General features: G+C 42.3%; 1 protein-coding gene across 1 annotated transcript in view; it reads right to left on the reverse strand.

Moving 5' to 3' along the window:
- Nucleotides 1–12912: 12912 nt before the first annotated feature.
- The window catches only part of LOC146035766 (phosphoglycerate kinase), a 33430-nt gene continuing 20049 nt past the window's right edge, over nt 12913–26293 (reverse strand). Inside the window, exons 7-11 of the mRNA XM_083159395.1 lie at nt 25797–25911; nt 21568–21747; nt 16530–16707; nt 16170–16268; nt 12913–13394 (exon numbers count right to left, since the gene is read on the reverse strand). Coding sequence (XP_083015521.1) covers nt 13354–13394; nt 16170–16268; nt 16530–16707; nt 21568–21747; nt 25797–25911 — 613 coding nt within the window. The 3' untranslated portion in view covers nt 12913–13353. The remainder of the gene's footprint in view (nt 13395–16169; nt 16269–16529; nt 16708–21567; nt 21748–25796; nt 25912–26293) is intronic.

A 26293-nucleotide genomic window follows, 5' to 3' on the forward strand; every position in this document is an offset into this window, starting at 1 on the left:
TTTTTATGATCCTGGACAATGTGTGGGAAACCTAATTAGTTTGATGTAACTGCACACCAGTTTGGTTAATGTGCGGCATTAATATAAGTAATATATATCGCTATCCCCTTACCACATTGCTCGGTTTACATAAATCTCCTTTATTTCGTTTTTTTTCTTCTTTCTATTTATTTTTGCTATTGTTACTGGAGACATTGGTGTTATAAATGTCCAGTTAACGCATGTGTATCTTACCTATTTGTATATATTTATTCTGGACTCCTTATGTCTATGGGACGCTACGTCACCATAGCAACCGGTGACGCAGTGCTACTCACTTCCGGCGGGTGCTCCCGCATGTGCAGTACTCCGGGGATCCGGCCAACGCTTTTAGTTCCACTTCCGGAACTTTGGTCCCTGGCAGCTGGACGGAAGCGCGGCAGGGAGATGCGGCGTGGGCATAGCGGGAGCGCGGCGGGAATGTGAGATGGTGCTGCCCCGGCGTTTGGTGAGTGTGGTACATTCCACTGCTTTTTAAGATCATTTTATTTGTCATTGTTTGGTTACCCTTTGAGAAAGGCGTTTGCACGCCGAAACGGTCCGTCAGGACACCTGTCATGGAGTGGACTTTTACTGTGCTGCTGCCACGTGTTTGATGTGGACTCTATAAGGCTGCTGTCTACCCATGTTATGATGAGTATCATGATTTATTACTATTAAAACACCTTCGTTTTTTTGCATTATATGCTGGATGTGCTGGTCCTTCCATCTGCAGTGGATATCTGTTTGCTGCATGTGTAAACAAGTGTTTATATAAATATATATATATATATATATACGTTTAGTGGAAGAAATGGCGGCACTGGCAGTCTTGTTTGAAGAAAATCACAGCATTTATTTTACATCACAGCAATCAATGGTGCATGGGTGTCCGACGTTTCGGGGTGGTATCCCCGTTTTCAAGGTGCAGAAAAACGACAGCATTGTACGTGTTAAGACTCTTACCTTTATGGGGTAGGAGATCAGAAGGCGGGAGCCCGTTCTCTGCGGCGGCGTCCGGCGTATGACCGGAAGTGGTCAGTGCTCACCTTCCGGCTCTTCCGCCGGGAACGCTTGACGCAGGTAACCAAGGCAACCTGCATAAACAAACAAGGAATGTGCAAGAGTGAGGCAAAGATAAAGAACGTTTGGGTGTAGACAATATTTGAATACAAAAAACGGTACTTGTGAGTTATCCGGGCGTCCGATTTTGAAATCGGGTCGGATCGGGACATCGCATCGCATCGCATGCGACCATCGGATGCGATGCGATGCGATGACCCGATTTTTCCATAGGAATCAATGTTAAAATGGACTGAGTCCATTTTAACATGGAATTCAATGGGAAAAAGGGTCCTTTTCATACCCCTACTATCCAAGTGGGCATGGAGTTGGATATAAACCTGTGGCGAGCGTAGCGAGCCACCGAGCCCGAAGCGTGGCGAGCGTAGCGAGCCCCGCGAGGGGACACGGAATACCGTCCCCTCGCGGGGCTCGCTTCGCTCGCCACGCTTCGGGCTCGGTGGCTCGCTACAGGTTTATATCCAACTCCATGCCCACTTGGATAGTAGGGGTATGAAAAGGACCCCTTTTTCCATAGGAATCATTTTAACATTGATTCCTATGGAAAAATCGGGTCATCGCATCCGATGGTCGCATGCGATGCGATGCGATGCGATATCGCATCGCATCGCATCTGATTGTATGCCTTAACTTAAGGCATACAATCAAAAAATCGGACGCCCGGATAACTCACAAGTACCCAAAAAACATTTAAAATACTTTAAAATGTATCTTTCTGTGGCTCTATGTGGCCGTTACTAATAGCTTTGCTGCCGTTGGTATTATTTAGTAGACTGTACGTATATATCATTGCATTTCGAACTGAAGTCGACAGCCGTGTCAACATTGCGCTCAATGGTGTTGCTGCCTGCGAGATCCGCCGTACAATGCAGCGAATGTCACAGGCAGTGGCCTAGCGATATCTATAGCAAATATAAGTAATTCTAGGTAGGAGATGTGCGCTATAGGGGTATGTCAAATTGAAAGTGGGCCAGTCATTGTGTTCTTGATGTCTTCAAATGATGTTCTTCAGTCAGAAGACATTCCATGGCATCCTTTCATTCATTCCATGCGGGAAGATGGTTTTCAATTTGAAGATCCATCGGGCTTCAGATTGTAGCAACCGAGTGTCCCTGTCCCCTCTGAAGCCCGATGGATCTTCAAATTGAAAACCATCTTCCCGCATGGAATGAATGAAAGGATGCCATGGAATGTCTTCTGACTGAAGAACATCATTTGAAGACATCAAGAACACAATGACTGGCCCACTTTCAATTTGACATACCCCTATAGCGCACATCTCCTACCTAGAATTACTTATATTTGCTATAGATATCGCTAGGCCACTGCCTGTGACATTCGCTGCATTGTACGGCGGATCTCGCAGGCAGCAACACCATTGAGCGCAATGTTGACACGGCTGTCGACTTCAGTTCGAAATGCAAGGATATATACGTAAAGTCTACTAAATAATACCAACGGCAGCAAAGCTATTAGTAACGGCCACATAGAGCCACAGAAAGATACATTTTAAAGTATTTTAAATGTTTTTTGTATTCAAATATTGTCTACACCCAAACGTTCTTTATCTTTGCCTCACTCTTGCACATTCCTTGTTTGTTTATGCAGGTTGCCTTGGTTACCTGCGTCAAGCGTTCCCGGCGGAAGAGCCGGAAGGTGAGCACTGACCACTTCCGGTCATACGCCGGACGCCCCCGCAGAGAACGGGCTCCCGCCTTTTGATCTCCTACCCCATAAAGGTAAGAGTCTTAACACGTACAATGCTGTCGTTTTTCTGCACCTTGAAAACGGGGATACCACCCCGAAACGTCGGACACCCATGCACCATTGATTGCTGTGATGTAAAATAAATGCTGTGATTTTCTTCAAACAAGACTGCCAGTGCCGCCATTTCTTCCACTAAACGTACCTACTTGTATTGGAAGGCACGACAGCATATACCTCTAAGGGAGGAGTGCCGGTCCGTCACCCCCGTCTATATATATATATATATATATATATATAAAAAGTTTAAATCGCATTGCATCGCACCGCATACAAGTGGCAAAATCGCACAGCACCATTGTAAAGTACAAAACACATAGCACACTACAATCGCAACATGTATGGGCACCTTTAGAGCTGGGATGTATCACCCCCTTGCTCGCAGGGACAGGGCTCCTTTGGTACATTTCAGTCATCCTTAATATTTGTGGCTAACCCCCGAAAACGTGTGCTTTTGGGGATTTAGCCACAAATATGGCTTGATAAATGCAGCCCTAAGAGAGAGGTCCAGGAGCAGAGCATCGTGTCCAAACATGAGAGGGTCATATTGGAAGGTATGTACACCAACCCCCCTTCCCATAATAATAATAATAATAATAATAATAATAATAATAATAATAATAATGATATTTATATAGCGCTTTTCTCCCAATAGGACTCAAAGTGCTTCACCATTGTCTTTACAGCTCGAAATACAAAACAAGCTTAACAGTGGATGTCAGTGAAATGCTTGAGTACGTCTTTAGTCTCTTTTTAAAGGATTCTACAGTGGGGGCTTCTCGCACTGTGCAAGGAAGAGAGTTCCACAGAGTTGGAGCAGCAAAGTTGAAAGCTCGAAACCCAGATGAATTTAAGGAGATTATGGTGGCTCTGCTGACCACTGTGTCATTGTACTGCCCATGAGTCTATTGCAAAGAAATTAAGTAGAAATCTATTATAAATCAGGGTTGCCGACCCTCCCGGAATTTGCGGGAGTCTCCCGAAAATCGGGTCCTTCCTCCCGGCCCCCGGAAGGGTGGGCAACCCTCCCGGAATCAGGGGGACCCCCACTGAGCCCCCCGATCGCGGCATTTATATGCCGCAATCCGCGGGTCTCAGGGGAGGCGGCGGAGCTAAAACGGCACAATTGTGACGTTTTAGCCCCGCCCCTCCATGGATAACTGTTATTTCGACTATTTGTTATAATGGGGGCGGGGCTTAATGACGTCACAGTTAAGCCCCGCCCCCAAAACGCGTAATGCAAGATTCCTCTCCGGGCTTCTCCCGGAGAGGATTTTTAGAAAGTCGGCAACCCTGTTATAAATTAATATTTCCAGAGCGTTACATATTACAAATCTTATCCTAAATTTGTATATACAATCAAATATGCAATGCTTATCTTACAAGTCATTGTAACCCCTTAACTAACCAAAAAAGTTTGTGTAAAAAAAAAAAAAAAAAGTCAAATTGATTTTTATTTTATTTAAATAATTAAGTCTTCTAAATAAATAACATTTATTTAAAAAAATGTTTACAAGCCCCATGTCCATAGGCCCCCATTGTACAGTTACTTTCCACCATCAAAAATAGGCCCCAGTGGGAAAACATCCTAACCCCTCTAGTGGTAATACAATCAGTGGCTCTTTGACACCGTAGTGAGGGGACTCGGTTTAGTTCCCCCACTGTGTGACTTTTGTTTTATTATATAATTCATAATTTACATTACACACCTGTACACATGGGCAATGGGGACCATGCATCAGTCACCAGGGCCATACACATAGAGCAATACATGCTCCATTTCTAAGCAATCTAGTCAGATCACTTCAAAATGAGGCTGAAATCACAGCGTGTGTATGCCTTCATATATTCATGTTGTGTAGTTCTAAAAAAAAAAAGCTTTTGTACATTTTTGTGGTCAAACAATTTATATCATAATTATTCTGTTTCAGAGGTTCTCAAATCCAGTCCTGAAGAAACACAAACAGGTCAAATTTGTGGATTTATTTATTCCTACATGGATTGTAACTATTTAGCAAGGTGGCAATTTATCCCATCTGCTCCCATAGACAGAAGGCCTCACAGCATGACCTGTTTGGAAAGCTTGAGGTTGAAAACCAGTGTTCTATGTTTGTTGAGGAATTATTAAAGCGTTTGGTACTGCCATAGCACCCCCTGCAGGGCAAACAGTTCTGTATAGGAAATAAACCAAAGTTCAGGAATAAAAACATTATGATCTAATGGACAGAGAACCCAAACATATTGCCAGACTTTTCTGTACTTACCATTCCTATGTTACCTGTATACAGTACATATAGCTAATATGTATTGTGCCAAATTATGTTACTTTAAAAAGAAAAAAGTACCATCACAAGAAAAGTCCAGTTGGCACATACACGCGCGGGCGCGCACACGCACACATTTCAATTTAAACAATCCCGTACATAGATTTAAAAAAAGATCCATGAACACAGCTTGTATGTAATGCAGTGGTTACCAAACTGTGCCGTGGCTCCCTGGGGTGCCTTGGGACACTTGCAGGGGTGCTTCGGGTTGGTCAATTATTTATGGACAAAACCCGTGCTGGTGGCTGTCAATCATAAAATGTGTACAATTAGAGCCCTTTACCACATAACTGAACCTAAGGATCACATATTAGCACAATCCACTTAATTTTATATATATTTTTTGGGCCTAGGGGTGCCGTGGAAAAATTCTGATACTCCAGGGTGCCACAATTCTAAAACGATTGGGAACCCCTGATGTGTTCATGGCTCCTTTTGTGGACTGTTTTGTCATTTTTGTGGTCAAAGAACTCGTATCATAATTATTCTCTATTACAGAAGTTCCAAAAATTATAGCGCCCTGTAACTAGGCTTTATGCATTCTATCCCCGCAAACTGGGACATGCATGAACTACACAGGCTCTGTGGCTGGCAGACTTCAAGCCTGCATATCACCTGCTGTTAATCGTACACAGAACCTGTGTAATCCATGAGCATCCTGGATTACACAGGGATAGTATGGCAAGTCTGCCTATAGCTAGAGGACATAAATAACTTTGTATGGAAACTGTTCTCGCTAAGCCATTTATTACCAGACCGCAATGCACCAAGCATGCCAAGTGATTACGTTAATGCATTATGCATCCACTTTATTGTGGAATTTTTGAATCAAGTGATTGTATCTGGGTTCCATCTTCAGTGTTATTTTCTCAGGACAATGATCCAAACTCCTACTCATGTTCATCACTAAAATAAAATAAAAACAGCTGTGCATTCACTCCCTCTAAAGGATCAGGTTTAGTTATTATCTAGGACAGTTGTTCTCAAATCCAGTCTTCAAGTACCCTCAACAGGCCATGTTTTGAGAATTTGTCTGTGAAAGCAGACGAGATTACTACTGACCCTGCAAAATAGACACACACACCTGTGTATGGCTGAAGAGATCCACAAGACATGACCTGTTGAGAGTAGTAAGGGTTTGCGGTTCAGAAGCATTTATCCAAGCAAGGGGAAAAAAAACCTTCCATTTTTAAAAAAGTTTGATCGAATATATGGCCTTTTTTTTGTTATATTTTGCACATCTGTATCAGAGGCTCTCAATTCATTCCAAGAATCCTTATTCATACCAAATTACAAAATCCCTATACCTTGCAAACACTTGTTTAAATAACATTAGTTTTTCATCAGTATTTATTCCAGTTTAATGCCTGCTCCATATTGTGAAATTTTAAAAACTGTAATACTAAAACACACACACTACCACTCAAAATTTCGGGGTCAACCAGACAATTTAGCCTTTTACATGAAAACAGACTTATTTAAATCGAAAGAGTTGCAAAATGAATAGAACCTATAGTCACGACATTGGCAAGGTTAGAATAATATTTATTTGAAAAAATGTTGTCCTTCAAAACTTTGCTGTAGTCAAATAATGATCCTATTGCAGACCTTTGGCATTCTAGTGATTAATTGGTTAGAGTAATCTAACAAATCGGCTTCTTCCCCAAATAGTTTTTGCAATATTCGGTGGCATGCTTTGGGTCATTGTCCTTTTGGAGGAGGAAATTGGCTCCAATCAAGCGTTGTCCACAGGGTATGGCAGGCATTCCCAACCACGGTCCTCAAGGCACACCAACAGTGCAGGTGCACAGATGGTTTAATCAGAATCCCTCAGTTACTAATTAAGTCACCTGTGCTCAAGCCTGGATATCTACAAAACCTGTACTGTTGGTGTGCCTTGAGGACTATGGTTGGGAATGGCTGGGGTATGGCATTGCATAGTGATAGCCTTCCTTATTCAAAACCCTTTTACCAAATCTCAGACCATCACATTACCTCCACCATGCTTGACAGATGGCATCATGCACTCTACCAGCATCTTTTCACTTGTTCTTCTGTGTGATCCAAACACCTTGATTTGTCGGTCTATAAACACTTTTTTCTAATTTTCCTCTGTCCAAGGTCTGTGTTCTTTTGCCCATATTAATCTTTCCCTTTTTTGGCCCATCTCAGATATGGCTTTTTGCTTTACACCCTGCCTAGAAGGCTAGCATCCTGGAGTCGATTCTTCATTATACACAATGACACTGGTGTTTTGTGGGTACCAATTACTGAAGCTGCCAGTTGAGGATCTGTGAGGCATCTATTTCTCAAACTAGAGATTCTAATGTACTTGTCTACTTGCGCATCAGTGCCTTCCACTTCTCTTTAGATTTATGCTGTTCTCTGACTGTATAGTACACAATGTTGTAGGAAATTGTTCATTTCTTGCATGGAATAGCCTTTATTTTGAAGAAGAATAGACTGTTGAGTTCCACATGAAAGTTCTTTTTTTTTTTCTGGCTATTTTGAGAGCATAATCGAACCCACAAATATGATGCTCCAGATACTCAACTAGCTCAAAGGAAGGCCAGTTTTATAGCTTCTCTAGTGAGCAAATGCATTTTCAGTTGTGCTAACATAATTGCACAAGGGTTTCCTAATCAGCCATTAGTCTAACTCAATTAGCAACACAATGTACCATTAGAACACTGGAGCGATGGTTGCTGGAAATGGGCCTATAAACACCTATGTTGATTTTCCTTTAAAAACCAGACATTTGCAGCTACAGTAGTAGTCATTTAGCTCAGTGGTTCTCAACCTCAGTCCTTAAGGACCCCCCAACAGTGTACGTTTCAGGTCTCCTGGCAGTTGCACAGGTGGACTCATTATTCACTGACACATTTTAATAGATCACAGGTGGAGCTAATTCACCTGTTATTCTGTGTTGAGACCTAGAAAATGTGCACTGTTGGGGGTCCTTGAGGACAGAGGTTCAGAACCACTGATTTAGCTCACTAAAAATGTACAAAGTGTATTTTTGATTAATTTAATGTTATCTTCATTAGAAAAAAAAATTGCTTTCCTTTCAAAATAAGAAAACTTCGAAGTAAGCCTAAACTTTTGAACAGTAGTGTATACTAGGTCTCAGTGCCTGCACGTACTCCTGTGAGTATGCCTTCCACTGGACAAGTAGCCTTTATGTTGTTATGAAGACTATATACTTTTTCAAAATTTTATAGCTGCTGCAGCACCTCTTTAATGAATCCTGTGACTGCTTTCCAATTAAGAAATATTGAGCTAAGCAGTAGACCGTTGTGTAGGGGGCTAGTGAGACTGGCTAGTAAGCATTGTTTTTTGGGTGTGTGAAAGAGCACTACAGGGTTTTTTTTTTTTTGCGGTGATTGGTGACAAGACAGACACACTAAAATTGGTGACAAGACAGACACACTAAAATTACCATTAAGATGTAAGTTATTACATATTGACCTGTCTGAGATTAGATTTTGCTTCTAGAAGAAAAATTGAACTGAAACCGATCGGTTTTTAGACGCTTTCGATCCGTGCTCCAATTTGTCTATATTGAATACAAACAGACTGTAGTAAATTGAATGTACACTGCCTTTCGTTTCGATTCATCCACCACTCTAGCCGCCATTTTTTTTTTTATTAATTGCCCTGGAGCTGCAAAAACAGGATGCAGCAGAGATCAATCAAATGCAAATTGTGTTCCATTCGATTTGTACATCCCTATTCAAGGGCCAAATTGAAACGGGGTGGAATTGTGGAAATCATAAGAAAATAGAATCTATTACCGTAGGTGCCCACAGTGCGATGGTCAAAATTTAGTTAAAAAACGCAAGCAGTTCACATCGCACTGTTTCTGTAGGCTTGCGAAGCGTTGTGCGCTCCCACACATCATAGTACAAAAGGTATGTGCAGTCCGTACTTTCTCTACTCTATCCCATCGCATCTACTTCACGCTGTTGTATGGCATGCGATTTGATCTAAATGCAATGTGATCTAGCACAGAACGCATGCAATACAAAACGTACCGTGTAAGCACCATTAGACAAATCCCATCTCCAGCTCATCTCACAGCTAAAGGGAAGCAGAAATATTTAAAATTCTGTATACTGTAGTTACATTTGGGATATTATAGCTGATACACATCTGCAGGTCATGGCACCATCTGGTAGCTACACATCTTGACAACAAAACATCAGCTCCATTTGTACCAACCTCTCATTATGGGCCAGATGCACTAAGCTTCAAAAGTGATAAAATCGAGAGTGATAAAAAGCCAGCCAATCAGCTCCTATCTGCCATGTCACAGACTGTTTGAAAAAGGTCAGCCAGGAGCTGATTGGTTGGTTGTTTATCACTTTTGAAACTTTGCATCTGGCACTATGAAATCTGCTTTCTTACAAGAAAATAAGTCCCAATTATTAGGCTAATGGAGTTTGTGCATCCAGTTCCAATATTCTCACTTCTTCACATGGGTGCTGAGCTCTAGTAACCATCGGCTGTTGTATATAACACCAGGAGTATTTCCCTTCTTATCTCTCCCATAGACATCCCATGAACTCTCCCACACATGTTTCACTAGGTAGAAGTGATCCAACTATGCATACAAAATGCCACTGCAAGTTGGAGGGCAATTGTGGCACCTGTCTGTTGATTTTCCGATTCCTCCAAGACCAATTTGGCAGTGGATATTGCCTGCTGGATGGCATAAAACTTGGTAAACGTAGGGGTTGAAGATACCGCACTAGGTCTCACTGAATTTCCTTATTGTATGTTTTAAAAGGATGTGGGAAACCCCTCCCTTATATTAGCTTGGCATCGGTAGTTGCTCTAATTGAGGGGGTGCAGCCTCAGACATAACACTGGATATGTAGAAAAAAAAAGGGTACAAAGATGTCTGTTGGTGGCGCACTGAGTGGGCAAATGTAAAGAATTAAAATTTTGGTACTTATGTAGTATCTGGGCGTCCGATTTTGTGATTGTATGCCTTACCTTAAGGCATACAATCAGATGCGATGCTGCATAGGATTCAATGTTAAGAAGGTCCTGTTCATTTCCCCACTATCCAAGTGGGCATAGAGTTGATTTTATATAGCGTGGCGAGCGCAGCGAGCCCGAAGCGTGGCGAGCCCCGCATATTTCTTAAAAAGTATTCTGTCTCCCCTCGCTACAGGTTTATATCCAACTCCATGCCCACTTGGATAGTGGGGAAAGGAAAAGGACTCCTTTTTCCCATTGAATTCTATGTTAAAATGGACTCAGACCATTTTAACCCCTTCCCGACATTACCTTTTTTGTTAATTTTTTTTTTTTTTTTTCTCCTTGCGTTCAAATAAGCGTAACTTTTTTAATTTTCCGGCTATATAGACACATGAGGGCTTTTTTTTTGCGGGACAAGTTGTACTTTGTAATGGTACCATTTACTATACCGTATAATATTCTGGGGAATCAGGAAATAATTCAATGTGGGGTAAAAAAAAAAAAAAAAACGCCATTCCACAATTTTGCGCTGGTTACGCTTTTTTTGGAGTTCATAGTTCGTTTAAAATGATGGGTTATCTTTATTCTATGGGTCGTTATGATTCTGGTGATACCAAACTTATATAGTTTTCGTTATGTTTTACCACTAAAAAAAAAGCAACTTTTACGGTTTTTCTAATTTGCGTCGCGTCGCCATGTTCTGCGGCTTATAACTTTTTTATTTTTCCACCTACGGACCTGGGTGAGGGCTCATTTTTTGCGGGCTGAAGTGTACTTTTTAATTAATACCATTATGGGATATGGGCGACTTTCTGATCTCTTTTAGTTATTTTTTTTTGGGTACGCGATGCGACCAAAAAACGTAGTTTTGGCGTTTGGAATTATTTTCCGTTTACGCCTTTAACCGTGCGGGATAACTTATGTTATATTTTAATAGATCGGACTTTTAGGAACGCGGCGATACCAAATATGTTTATTTTTTTTATTTTTTATTTTTTTTTATTTGTGAAATGGGGGTGATTTGAACTTTTAATATTTTTTTTTTTTTTTTTACTTTTACTACAAGGACCCCTAGTGTACTTGACCACTAGGGGGCGCGATCGCCTGTACTAGGTTCAGCCATAGAGCTCTATGGCTGAACATAGTGATTTTCAGCACTTTCTATTACATCCTGCCTCAGGCAGGATGTAATAGGAATACTGACACGGCCAGCACAGGGGTCTACATTAGACCCCTGGCTACCATGGCAACCGATCGGCACCCTCCGATCTCGCCGCGGGGGGCCCCGATCGGCGCCGGAGGGGGGCGCCCCCCCTCCGATCAGCTATTTAAGCACTGCGGGCGCTTTGCCCGCGGTGCTTAAAGGGTTAAACGGCCACGATCGGCGAACTCGCCGCTCGTGGCCGTGAGAGCAGGTGCCTGGCTGTAATATACAGCCATTACCTGCTCTCTTTCAAGCCAGCTCACTCCGTGAGCTGGCTTGATTCCCCCGCAACCGACACATGACGTATATATACGTCATGTGTCGGGAAGGGGTTAACATTGAATCCTATGGAAAAATCTTGACCATCGCATACGATTTGGTCGCATGCGATGCGATTTCTTAATCGGACGCCCAGATACTACATAAGTACCCAAATTTTCTTATAATTTAAGTACATATGCTATGTATTGAGTAGAGAACAAAGTGTCTGATCTCGATACACCAAATAAGACTACAGTAAAAGATATTTTTTTTAATTTTAAAAGATAAACTTCGCTGAAGTCTAAAAAAGAAATTTTAGAATAAAAAGTTATCTTTTACTGTAGTCTTATTTAGCGGATAGAGATCAGACACACACACACACACACACACACACACCTTATTCTACTTAAAATATAACAAAATGTGAATTATTTACATTTGCCTACTCAGTGCACCACCAACAGATATGTTTGCCCCTCTCTTTTTCTTTCCACATAGAGCATAAACCTTTACTTAACATTGTCCTTAATGCTGACACTTGGAATCCCACCTCACTATCCTGTTTTATTTACTTTATTAGAGAACTACAGTATGCAAGGCCAGACACTGTCGCAGTAATAAGCAGGAGCGAATAGCAATTGTTGAGACTGCAATTGGGATGCCCGTGGTGAGAAGATGGACAGCAGGCATCCTAATGGACATAATCCAGACACCAGGGTGGTAAGTATATTAAGCCTTTACCCAAACCCTCCCTTTCTTACTGCAGCCTAATCCCCAACTTAGTGCCTAACACTAACCGATCCCCGGCCACAGCCGAACCCTAACAGTATACCCTTAGTGCAGGGATGGAGAACCTTTGGCCCTCCAGCTGTTTTGTAACTACACATCCCATCATACCGTGCAACAGTTTTAGCATGGCCAAACAGCTAAACTGTAGCAGGGGATGCTGGGATGTGTAGTTCAACAGCTTACAGGGTTACATAGTAGATAAGGCTGAATAAAGACTTTCGTCCATCGAGTTCAACCTAGGTTTTAATAGTTTATCCAGGTATTAAAAGCTAGAGAACATTAGGTTCCCCATTCCTGCCTCAGTTCCCAACACTCTCCCCAGCATGCCAACAAAATATTTCTACCTCCATCTCCTTTACAGACAGTCTGTTTTCAGATTTGGTCATGTACAATAGCTGCGCCCTGTTAAGCAGCCTCATTGGGTGCACAGGGGGTAAGTCATGGTTCAACAGTCAAATCCACACAAATTATTCGAAAAGCCTATAGGTTTTGCACATTTTTTATTATTTTAAGTGCTGGATTTTCACTGGAGAGGCCATGTGTTTGGTAAACCGTTAGACATTTAGAATTTTGTGACTTGACAGACCCCACAAAGACATCTACAGGGCAATATATACACATCTAGGAGCAACAAGAGCACATCACACACAGGAGTCTTGAACACACTGCAAGACCCTGTCCATACATGCTGTTCATTGGGCAAAAGGGAAACTATTGTTAACCCCTATTTTTACCAAGAACATCAACAAAGTAATGGACAGAGGTTGCCAAGTGATTAATCTAACCACATTATCGGTCCAGTTTAGAATTGTAGGATTTTTGGGTAAAGTGCTTGTGGGTGTATCTGGGTTCAACTTCAGCATTCTCTCCCCAGGATTGTGACCCAAACGGCTGCAACTTCACTGCTTTGTCCCATGAAACAGCTTACACGTTACTCAGGGCATCAACTCCAGGGAGAACTTTACCTATAATGGTAAAAAAAGTGTATTAGATTACATAGTAATGAAGTACATGGATTAAAAGACTTACGGCTTAACCCATTCAAGTACCATGTCTAGTCAGGCTCTACAGCGCTAGTAGCAAATCCAATAAATTGTCAAATTTTTTTTTTTCTTTAAACATTTAAACCAGACTAATGATTTTAGGGAAACATTTCTTAACCTTTTGCAGTCAAATTTTATTTATTTAAATTCAAAGTAAACACTAGAAACTAGGTGCAATTATACTTCTAATAACGAATACAGGAACCTCCATTGCTGTAGTTTTAAAATTTAAAGTCTGCATTTTAAAGCCGTATACCATTGACTCGTAGTGGATCAATGCAATGGTATCTGTATACTAAATAAAGATTCATCCAAATGCAATAATCACTCTATAAAGATGGCCACACATATAGAACAATTGCTCCAACCAGCCAACTAGTTGGTGGTGACAAATCTGGTAATATAGGATGAGGAAACGTCAAAGGACATTTTCTCCAATAAACCTGTAAGCGGACAAATACAGCCATTCCGACAGGTTGGTCAAAGCAGTTTGATTTAACCAACTGGTGTGAATGACCATTTTTGTTAATTTTTCAGTGATTGGGAGCAAACGTGCAATTGTCATTTTCTCACATATAGTAAAGTTTTGTTCTAGCCAGTGAAGTAGTTTGCAAGATAATTTTGAAATGTGGATCACTCTTAAGTGATATTAGAGTTGGGAGGACAGACTTAAAACAAAATAAGTAGGAACAGATTAAATGGATACCATGCAGGACTACGTATGTAGGCAAGCAGTCATACACACAATGCAGCAATGTTTAGCCATACCCAGGTAGAAATTCACATCCACAATCAAATTCTGCATTTATTATGGAGTCACACATGTTCACTACCTGGGGCACACACACACACACACAATTCAAATACCTAGATGCACTATATTCCATAGCACTAATGCAGGGGCTAATGCATCTGCAAGCAGTAAGCCACAACACACACTGATTTTATGCCAGATGCTACAGCAGTCATTAGTATATCAGGATCCTGACTTACAGGATCCAGTCTCCTTCGTAGAGGTCCGCTACCCAAATAGAGGAAGAATGGAACCGGCAGGGATGCCCAAAAGGGGCTTCTTTGTGCACGACACCCTTGTTTGAGTGCCAGCATTCTGGATTTGGATGTCAAAATACTAACCATTGGAATCTTGACTGTTGGCCCAGCTTACCACAGCCACTCACTATATCCCAAGAGTTTTGCAAAATCTCCAGTGCATCCCAGAGCAAGCAGACGCAGCCAGGCTCTGCGATGTCCCGGTGTGGCGTATGGTCAACACATGCAGGTATTGATAACAGCTGCAGGTGTTGGAACAGTCAGCACTGACCGTTCATACATTGCCAGTCTGCACCCAGATAGTTACCCCACTTACCCTTATTCATACCAGGGAAGCAGCAGTGTCAGTGCTGATACCAATTCTCCCCCAAATGACGTTTTGTACATTTACCTTTTGTAATACAAAGGTTTTTATTTATTTTATTCAAATGGTCTGGTTTAAATGTTTTGGTACTTGTTTCCTAGCACGGCCACAACGATCATGATCGTGGGCATCGTGAGTAAAAATCGGGGGCATCGCGGCCGTCGCATGCACTAAAAAAATTGGGTGCGATGGTACCGACGCGATACCCGCGATTTCCCCATAGGAAACAATGTTAAATGGCTCAATTTACCCAAATCATCATAGGGAACAATGGTAAATGGGCCAGAAACCCCCAAAAACTCCCCTGAACAGTGAAATGTCCCCCCAAAAGTAGTTTACGCCACCCCACGATCAACGCGAACCCGAAGCGTGGCGAGCGCAGCGGTACGCGTCCTCCGACCTTTTCATACCCCCACTATCCACGTCGGCGTGGAGTTGAGAATAGAATAGTGTGGCGAGCGCAGCGAGCCCGAAGCGTGGCGAGTGCAGCGAGGGGACGCGGATACCTGTGAAGCCCGCGAAGGGACGCGTTTACCTGTGAAGGTATCCGCGTCCGCTCGCCACACTATTCTATTCTCAACTCCACGCCGACGTGGATAGTGGGGGTATGAAAAGGTCGGAGGACGCGTACCGCCGCCCCTCGCTGCGCTCGCCACGCTTCGGGTTCGCGTTGATCGTGGGGTGGCGTAAACTACTTTTGGGGGGGACATTTCACTGTTCAGGGGTGGTTTTGGGGGTTTCTGGCCCATTTACCATTGTTCCCTATGATGATTTGGGTAAATTGAGCCATTTAACATTGTTCCCAATGGGGAAATCGGGGGCATCGCGGGTAAATTGAGGCATTTAACATTGTTCCCTATGGGGAAATCGGGGGCATCGTGTCTGGACCATTTAAGCCTTTTTTAGCCGCATACGACGCGACCGACGCGATTTTTACTTATTTCAATGGGAAAATCGGGGGCATCGCGTCGGTCGCAGACCACTGAAAATGACACCCGGTGCCCGCGATTGTGGCCATGCTAGGAAACAAGTACCAATGTTTTAATTAAAATAAGATTAAATTACAAAGTGGCTCACCATTGGATCTGCTACTAGCACTAGGGCTGTTGAGCCTGATTAGATGTTGGACTTGAAAGGGTTAACCCCATGGTTCCATAAAAGTTCATGCATATTTTCACTCCTACACATTGTAGTGTAAGTTACAATTTACCAGGTAAACTTGGTCATAAAAAGATAAAGGGAAGTATTTGTATGTATCCAATCAACTAGCTTAATTATGTTACCTTCAAGAAGTTCCAAGCTAGCTCCTCCTCCAGTGCTAACGTGGCTGACTTTGTCTTCAGTGTCCCACTTGGCACAGCACGTAGCTGTATCTCCTCCACCTGTGGCAAGAGTAGGAGAAAGAACAATTACTTATCAGCAATTTTTTTACGATAAACAATGGCCATCACTAGGTCAACACTGCAACACTACACTAAATCCAAAAAGGTTAAGAATCGTTTTCTTTGGAGTTACTATTTAACGGGTTAGCCAATGCACTCTAGCAAACTAGACAGCTAGTCAAAAATGTACCATTTGGAAGCATATAAACGATGCAAATATGAAAGCCTTTAGCTAGCATGCTACACTACACCTCCACTTACCAATGATTGTGATACAGCCCTTGCCTGTGACTTCCACCACCTTGTCCATCACCGCTTTAGTCCCTTTAGCAAACTTGTCCCACTCAAACACACCAACTGGACCATTCCATACAATCTGCTTGGCTCTTCCCACGGCTTCTACAAACAGCTTAATACTTTCTGGCCCACAGTCAAGACCCTGTGCAAAAACACAAATTAATACAAATAAATAGTTTAGCACAATAAGGATACGGGGTACTTGTGTATTATCAGGGCGCCCACGAAATTGGCCGAAAATCGCATGCAAAAATCGGATGCGATTTGTCAGCCGATTTGCATGCTGTTCCATCATTGCACACCCCCGATTTCCATCCCTGAAGGGTGCTTACAATGTTAAATGCACCCCCATTGTCAACACCAACCCGAAGCGTGGCAAGCACAGCGAGCCCGCGAGGGGCGGCGGTACACGTCCTCCGACCTTTTCATACCCCAACTATCCACGTCGGCGTGGAGTTGATTTTAGATAGTGTGGCGAGCGCAGTGAGCCCCATGAGGGGGATGCGGAATACATGGAATGTAATCCGCTGCGCTCGCCACGCTTCGGGCTCGGTGGCTCGCCACACTATCTAATATCAACTCCACGACGACGTGGATAGTGGGGGTATGAAAAGGTCGGAGGACACGTACCGCCGCCGCTCGCCATGCTTCGGGTTGGCGTTGATAGTGGGGGTGGTGTTGACAATGGGGGTGCATTTAACATTGCGAATCGCATGCCACTTGCTGGCATGCATTGCTATGCGATATTTAATTGTACAATCAGGGGCATTTTCCCGAAAATCGCATCGCATACCATCGCATAGTACCTGGTGATGTGCAAGGATGGAATAGCATGCAAATCGGCAGGAAATGGCCCAAAAAAAAAAAAAAAAGCCGCAAAATCGCATCGCAGATCTAATCGGGCAAAAATTGGCCGCAAATCGGCCGATAAATCGTATACGATTTACATTAAATCGGGCGCCCAGATAATACACAAGTACCGGATACGGTTCGACACTTTATTCAAGCAAAAGGAGCCAATTTAAATATACAGCAAGTTGGCAGAAAATTGTATAATACAGAACCCCCCCCCCCCCTCCAAACTAAACACAGATGTAAAACATTGCTCATTGTGGACGCTTTAAACCGCCACCTCGCACGTGCGTCGCTCCCACAGCTCACAGAATAGTATTGAGTGGTTAGGTCACAGTGGGGAGTTTCCGCGCTCTAGGTGTGATTTTGGTGCACCAGACACTCAATAGAAGCCGTATTGGGGCAAGATGAGAGCGGCTGTATTTGTAGTTACAACCTATTGCTATTCAAATAGAACAGTGGTGAATTCCGGTCTCAATGGACGTTTAGTTGGCAGAAACCATCCACATAGTAAGTGAAATGTATTAATATAAAAGGTTTACCTGACAAACCTAATAAAATATGCTTTTAAAAACATACCTGTACATTGGTGATTTTATTTCCTAAATTTCTAATTGTAGCAGTTACCAAATCAATATCTGCTCTGAAAAGCACCAATATGATAATGAATGTTATTTATAGGTGGTTTACCTCCCACCAATTTTCACAGTTCGTAAACAATCACACTACTGTTCAAAAGTTTGGAGTCACCCAGACCATTTCATGTTTTACATGAATAGACTTCTATTTATTCAAAGGAGTTGCAAAATGTATAGATTTTTATTGGAAATAATTTTGTTCTTCAAACTTTGCTGTCAAAGAATGATCCCTTTCTAGCAATTACAGCATTGCAGGCCTTTGGCATTCTAGCTGTTAATTTGTTGAGGAATCTGAAGAAATTTCACCCCACGCTTCCTGGAGTACCTTCCACAAGAAGAAGTGCTTGATGGGTAAATTTTATATGGTCAAGCTGCTCCCACAACAGCTCAATGGGGCTGAGATCTGGTGACTGCGCTGGCCACTCCATTACAAACAGAATACCAGCTGCCTGCTTCTTCCCTAAATAGTTCTTGCATAATTTGGAGGTGTGCTTTGGGTCACTCTTCTGTTGAGGAGAAAATTGGCTCAAATCAAGCGCTGTCCACAGGGTATGGCATTGCAAAATGGAGCGATGGCCTTCCTTTTTAACAAGCCCTTTTAAATCGGGATGCAGTTAAAATACAGACGATCAAAATCACTACATATAGAATGTAGACAGGTGAAAAAGTCAACATGACTTTCGGTCGACAGGTCATGATGTCGACATGGTTTTTTTCACTGTTTTTTGACCCATGTGCCAACAGGCGGTATTTCATGCCCTACCATCCACTAGGGCTTTGTGGGAGAATAAAATAGTGTGCCAAACGCAGTGAGGCACCGTGTCTGAAGCATTGCGATGGGTTGCGGTTGTGGGAGAATAAAATAGTGTGCCAAACGCAGTGAGGCACCGTGTCCGAAGCATTGCGATGGGTTGCGGTTGTCTTCCAACTGTGTCCATGTCAACTGTCGACATTCGGGTAAAAAAAAAAAAAAAACCATGTCAACCTCGCGACCGAAAGTGATATTGACTTTCACCTTTCTACATTCTGTAGGTTGGGATTATGACCCGGTCGGGATTTTAAAGATCGGTATTTTGACCGTCGCTCAATATTATAAATCCCTTTTATCTTGTATAAATCTCCCACTTTACCAGTCCCAGACCATCATATTACCTTCACCATGCTTGACAGATGACATCAGGCATTCTTACAGTATCTTTTCACTTGTTCTGCATATCACAAAATGTTCATCTGTGTGATCTAAACACCTCGATTTGTCTGTCCAAAACACTTTTTTTCCCAATCTTCCTCTGTCCAATGTCTGTTCTTTTGCCCATATTAATTTTTATTTTTTTGCCAGTCTCAAATGTGGCTTTTTTCTTTTCTTTTTTTTCATGTTGACAGGTATCATTTAATAAGCTGCCAGTTGAGGACCTGAGGCATCTTTCTGAAACTATAGATTCTAATGTACTTGTCTCCTTGCTCAGTTGTGCACCAGGGCCTCCCACTTTCTACTCTGGTTAGAGCCTGTTTCTGCTGTTCTCTGAAGGGAGTAGTACACATTGTTACAGGAAATGTTCAGTTTCTTGGCAATTTCTCGTATGGAATAGCCTTCATTTCAAAGAGCAAGAATAAACTGTAGAGTTTGACATTAACCCCTTCCCGACATATGACGTACATTTACGTCATATGTCGGTTGGGGGTGAATCAAGCCAGCTCACGGAGTGAGCTGGCTTGATAGAGAGCAGGTAATGGCTGTATATTACAGCCATGTCCCTGCTCTCACGGCCACGAGCGGCGAGTTCGCCGATCGCGGCCGTTTAACCCTTTAAGCACCGCGGGCAAAGCGCCCGCAGTGCTTAAATAGCTGATCGGAGGGGGGGCGCCCCCCTCCGGCGCCGATCGGGGCCCCCCGCAGCGCGATCGGAGGGTGCCGATCGGTTGCCATGGTAGCCAGGGGTCTAATGTAGACCCCTGTGCTGTCCGTGTATTCATACCTATTACATCCTGCCTCAGGCAGGATGTAATAGGAAGTGCAAAAAATCACTACGTTCAGCCATAGAGCTCTATGGCTGAACCTAGTACAGGCGATCGCGCCCCCTAGTGGTCAAGTACACTAGGGGGCCTTGTAGTAAAAGTAAAAAAAAAAAATAAAGTTTAAAAATAAAAAAAAATAATAAAATATTAAAAGTTCAAATCACCCCCCTTTCCCCATTTCCCAAATAAAAATAAATAAATAATAAAAAAAATAAACATATTTGGTATCGCCGCGTTCCTAAAAGTCCGATCTATTAAAATATAACATTAGTTATCCCGCACGGTTAAAGGCGTAAACGGAAAATAATCCCCAACGCCAAAACTACGCTTTTTGGTCGCATCGCCTACCCAAAAAAAAATAGCTAAAAGAGATCAGAAAGTCGCCCATATCCCATAATGGTATTAATTTAAAAGTACACTTCAGCCCGCAAAAAATGAGCCCTCACCCAGGTCCGTAGGTGGAAAAATAAAAAAGTTATAAGCCGCAGAACATGGCGACGCGACGCAAATTCGAAAAACCGTAACATTTTCTATTTTTTTTTTTAGTGGTAAAATGTAACGAAAACTATATAAGTTTGGTATTACCGGAATCGTAACGACCCATAGAATAAAGATAACCCATCATTTTAAACGAACTATGAACTCCAAAAAAACCGTAACCAGCGCAAAATTGTGGAATTGCGTTTTTTTTTTTTTTTACCCCACATTGAATTATTTCCTGATTCCCCAGAATATTATACGGTATAGTAAATGGTACCATTAGAAAGTACAACTTGTCCCGCAAAAAAAAAGCCCTCATGTGTCTATATAGCCGGAAAATTAAAAAAGTTACGCTTATTTGAACACAAGGAGGAAAAAAAAAAAAAAAATTACCTTAAAAGGCAATGTCGGGAAGGGGTTAAGGTTCTTCTTTTTTGGCCGATTTGGGAGTAAAATTTAACCCACAAATGTGATGCTCTAGATCAGTGGTAGCCAACCCTAGCCCTCGAGAGCTACCAACAGTTCACATTTTACAGACAACATAGCTGCTGCACTCATTACTCACCGACACATTTTAAAAGATCCACAAATGGAGCTAATTAGCTCAGTTGTGATTCTGTGAGGAGACCTGCAAAACATGCACTGTTGGTAGCTCTCGCAGACTAGGGTTGGCTACCCCAGCTCTAGATACTCAACTAGCTCAAAGGAATGGCAGTTTTATAGCTCCTCTAACAAGCAAACCTATTTTTAGCTTTGCTAACATAGTCTGGTGCAAAATGTAGATAGTCCTTTAAAAACCAGATGTTTGCAGCTAGCATAGTCATTTACCTCATTAACAGTGTATAGAGTGCATTTTTGATTCATTTAATGATATCTTCATTGACAATAAGGGTTTCTCTTTAAAAAAATAAGGACATTTCTAAGTGGCCCCAAACTTTTGAACAGTAGTGTATGTTTTGGTCACATTTCAGGCAGTGTATTTTAGATTTCTAATCAGCACCTTTGCACAGACTCACCATCCATCCTTCTGGGATGCCAGCGGACACGCTAGCCTGCCCAGTTTTGGCACCCTCATCGAACTTGTCAGCAGTTGTGAAGTCCACAGGCAAGGTAATTCGCACACCATTCTTCTCAGCTTTAGCCATCAGGTCCTTCACAATTTTTGCCCCCTCTTCATCATACAAAGATGTGCCAATCTAATAGGGAAAAAAAAAAAAAAAAAAAAGATTGAAATAGCATATTAAGGGAGATATTTAATCTGGGATCTCCGCCGACAGCCGTGATAAGGGCCCGTTTGCGGCAAAGTCGACTGCAAAACGACAGACGGGATTCAATGTCCCGCCTGCCGATGGGCGCAAATGGGGCGTGGCCGCAAAAACGGACATGGATTATCGATCTGCAGCACGGATAACGTTAATCCACGGCCGTTATCGGCAGAACGGGCCCGACAGCTTCTGAAGTCGGGCCCGTTCTGCCGTGATCCCGCATCAATGCTGTCGCTAATGACAGCATTGAATAGGGAGCTGCCGCTATTTCCCACGTCGGAAATAGCGGCAGCAGATTGCATACCCCCCTATATGTTGAGACTATAAAAATAAAGTATAATGCACCATTTTCTTTTTCTGCATTCAATTAAAAAACGTGTAACTTTTCCCTTCCCTACCATCAAATGCATCTTCATTGGTTAGTAACAGTTTCTTATATAGCGCACACAGATTCTGCAGCGCTTGACCTTTACTGCTTATTACATTCCAACACTGAACTACAATGAATACACAGATGCAGCAAATTAAAAGACACTGTCAAACCTAAAAACCCACATTTGCGAAGCTGGTGCAATCCCAGCAAGATCACCACTAGATCTAAAGGTGTACATTGTATACAATATCGCATCTCGGTTCTGCGATGAGATAAGGTCTATTACAAAAAGTATGTGCAGCATAAGCATTACACATGCACATAAAACCTTGTTTTTGACTTAAAATAATGACTGACTAGCTCACCTTGGGATATTACATTTGACCAAAAAAAAAAAAAAAAAAAAAAAAGTTAAAGATGTCAAAGCTACCACTTTAAGAAAGTTAGTGTTAGAAGTATTTTACAAGACCTTGTTACTTTATAGGACCCTTTTATTTTTTTTCAAAAATAGAAGGTAGATGGTGAAAAAATGCTTAAGTACTATTTTACAGCAGCTGACAGTCTCCTCTCTTACTTCTTGGAAGCATCACAAAAAAAAAAAAAAAAAAGTTGACTTAGAAAAAGCAAAATTTGGTAACAGAACATTACTGAATTTGAACAATTCAGAATTGTACATTAATTATGGCCAATTTGGATCACTGATTAACTATATCTTCCAATTCAGCCTCTAACTCACGTTCCCATTCGCAGGATTTATTGGGCCGGGTGGGGCCTTGCAGGCTCACTATGTTAGCCACCTATTCTATACTCTATGGGGGTCATGGACCTCCATGAGGGAAAAAAAAAAAAAGCGGACAGTCGGGATCTCGACTGTTGGGAGGTCATCCGGCACCCATTGGGCCTTATGTGGAATGCCCACCCTACATAAAGGTTTTCTACTAACTTATCCATTATCTGCATTTACGGATGACTAGATTATAGTAGCATGCAATTTTTTGCCCCTTCCTCACTTTTTAGTTTAATTTGTCACACTTGTTTGAGACCTTTACCCAAATTGTACATAGGATCAAGGATAGGAGATACTCATGACTGTCCTATTTCTCTGCTCACTTTTGCCTCCAAACTCCTTGAGTGTATTGTCTACAACCGCCTTACTGCCTTTTCTTTCCTCCCGACTACCTGCTTGATCTATTCCAGTCTTGTTTCCATTCTCTCCACTGAAATGGCTCTAAAATGTCTGCAATGATCTTCATGATGCCAAAGTTAAAGGCCACTTATTCTTCTTGACCTTTCTGCTGCTTTTTACAATCTGGATCACCCTCTCCTTTATGCCCTTGGTCTGCGTAATACTGCTCTCTCCTGGCTATCTTCCTACCTCTCTGACCGCTCCTGTCTCCCATCATGACTACACTTCCATTGACAGTAGGTGTCCCAAGGCTCTGTTCTTGGTCCTCTCTCTAAACCATGGGTCCTCAAACTGCGGCCCTCCAGAGGTTGTGAAACTACAAATACCAGCATGCCTTGCCACAGTTTTGCTATAAGGGAGTGTTAAAACTGTGGCAAGGCATGCTGGGATTTGTAGTTTCACAACATCTGGAGGGCCGCAGTTTGAGGACCCATGCTCTAAACAATCTCTAGGTAAGCTCATTCGACTTCCAATATCACTTCTATGAGGACGATACTCAAATCTACCTCCTCTGATCTCCTCACTTGTATTTCAAGCTGTTTCTCCGCCATCTTTTTGGAGGTCCCAGCGCTTTCTTTAACTAAACAAGTCTTAAGCCCCGAACACACGGGGGAGATCTATTGCTCAGCCATATATTGCTCAGTTTCTCCTTTTCATCAGCGAACAGAGATGGTCACTGATTAAAGGGAAGCAAGCTCCTGCGACCAACGATTAGAACGGGGCTGAAAACGGGAGCGCGCACCTAGCGATTTATTGCCGGGGCACACTCCCATCACTGGCAATAAGGTCGCCTATGGTCTCTCGGTGGGGACGCTGCGTGTCCCTACCCGTCTCCGCTTTAGGGAGATGGGCAGGGTTAGGGGGTACCTACAACGGCGGGGGAGGCAGCGGGGACCGGAGGCAGGTTCCGTTGCCAGGGGGCGCAAGTTAGAAACGCCAGCCCCTGCAAAGATGGGCCAAGCTCCATCTGTATATATTGTCAGGCGCTGTGAAACCCTTGTGGTGCCATTTAAATAAAGGATGATGATCAGAGTAAATTAATAAAATGGTATAACAAAGGGTGAAAAAAATAAAGTGTAAATAATTATTTTCCTCAAAATATATAGCTGGTAACTTTTTGAAGAGACAAGACTGCAATCAAACACAACAGCTAACTAGAGATCATGCTTTCACATCACTGGAGACATATTAGCCTACACCTCTTTCCGAATTTCTTTAATTCAGCCGCATTGAGCGTTATCGAATAGGAACTACCTGTTTAAGGGTACAACTACAGTATCTCAAGTGGGTCCAACTCAGAATCTCGACTAATAGACTCTGAATCAGTCATTTTGATTCTAATTATCGGCTTGCTGCATAAACACAACTGCGCATGAACTTATAATTACGTACAGATTAACAGAAAATTCTGTCATTTTGTTTATTTTAAGCCATTCCGAGGTGGGAATGTGTAATGCCTCTATAGTGTTACACCAGATGTTAAGGGACCTATGTCTTGCAAAAGTGACTCATTAGTTCAAGTGAGCCAAAAAGGATTCAGTGGGTTTTTTTGGGGGGCAATCTTGAAATGAGCTTTAGTGCTCATGGTCTGCAGTGGTTTATCGTTACAACTCTTCAAGGTTACAATTTTGAATGAGGCTGTTTGTTATTGGGGGGCACACAGGGCCAGTTTTTATTTTGATACCCTTTTACTTTAATAAACTAAAAATAAATGATACACTTGAATATTTAGACAGAAGAGGGACAACCCAACTCAAAGTTTTGTGCTCTTAATAACTGAAAGAAAATTTTATACAATTGCTTTCCGGGAGGAGCTATTAGAGGGCCTGATTCAGAGTTGATAGCTCATCTGCAATTTGCAGATGATGTGTTAGATAGCCATCGCCCAGACAGAAAACCTGCTCTGGTGAATGTATCACTATTTGCTATTATCTATAATTCCATAAGCAAATCACTCATAGAATGAGTTTCCCAATCTGTGCATATATGAGTAAGTCTGACCCTTCCAGAGGCTCAGAGCCCCGATCGAAATTCCAGTGAGGAATTCTGGGATGATTTGGAGTGATGGATGTGTTCTAGGTCAAGTAGACCATTACAGGGTCAGTTGGTCACTACCTAAGGCAGAAGAGCAAAACATACTGCCTGCCGTTTGCCATGAAGGTGTCTGCAATAATCACTGCACATGATGAAACTACAAAGTACTAACATCTGTGTCCAAACAATGGTCTACATAAAAGCCATTTACCACTTATGAAATACACTAGATGGGGAATGTTTGTACTTGAAAACTATTAAGACACTAGTAGAGTGTACCAGTGACAACACTTTTGCCATGCTGCTATATTGATCAGTTGTTGCATGAAAAGATGTAGAGTATGCACTCCATATAATGAGACGAGATTCAGCGGCACTAAAACCTACCTCCATGTTGTTCAGTACTTTCAGAAAGGTGAAAGCCATCCCTCCGCCAATAATCATTTCATTCACTTGATCCAACATGTTATTGATCAGCTGGATCTTGTCCTTGACCTTGGCTCTAGAAATAAAAAAGGCAGAGTTGCAATACGCCTGTATATTTATATGCACAATTCCCTGGCTGCCCTAAGGCTGACCCTGCAGTTTAGATTATCCAGCCTGAGTACTGAAGATTAGACAACTGAATGTGATCATAATAAACGGTCATTCAAGAAAATGGTGCATGCCTTATTGAGTGTACACACTGTACAATCCAGCATGAGATTTAGACTATATAGTCAAAATCACATGCAGACCACACATGATTTTAACCTTGCGAACCCGATGCGCGCTCCCGGGATTGCACAAATCGAAACCCAGATAGACAGGTCAGCAATGACTATACAGTGGAAATCTAATGCAGATAGCATGAATTGTATGTAAATAGTACAGAGTTAGCAAAG

Source organism: Crinia signifera, chromosome 9 (genome assembly GCF_055691185.1).
Source record: "Crinia signifera chromosome 9, ASM5569118v1, whole genome shotgun sequence".
Taxonomy (NCBI): domain Eukaryota; kingdom Metazoa; phylum Chordata; class Amphibia; order Anura; family Myobatrachidae; genus Crinia; species Crinia signifera.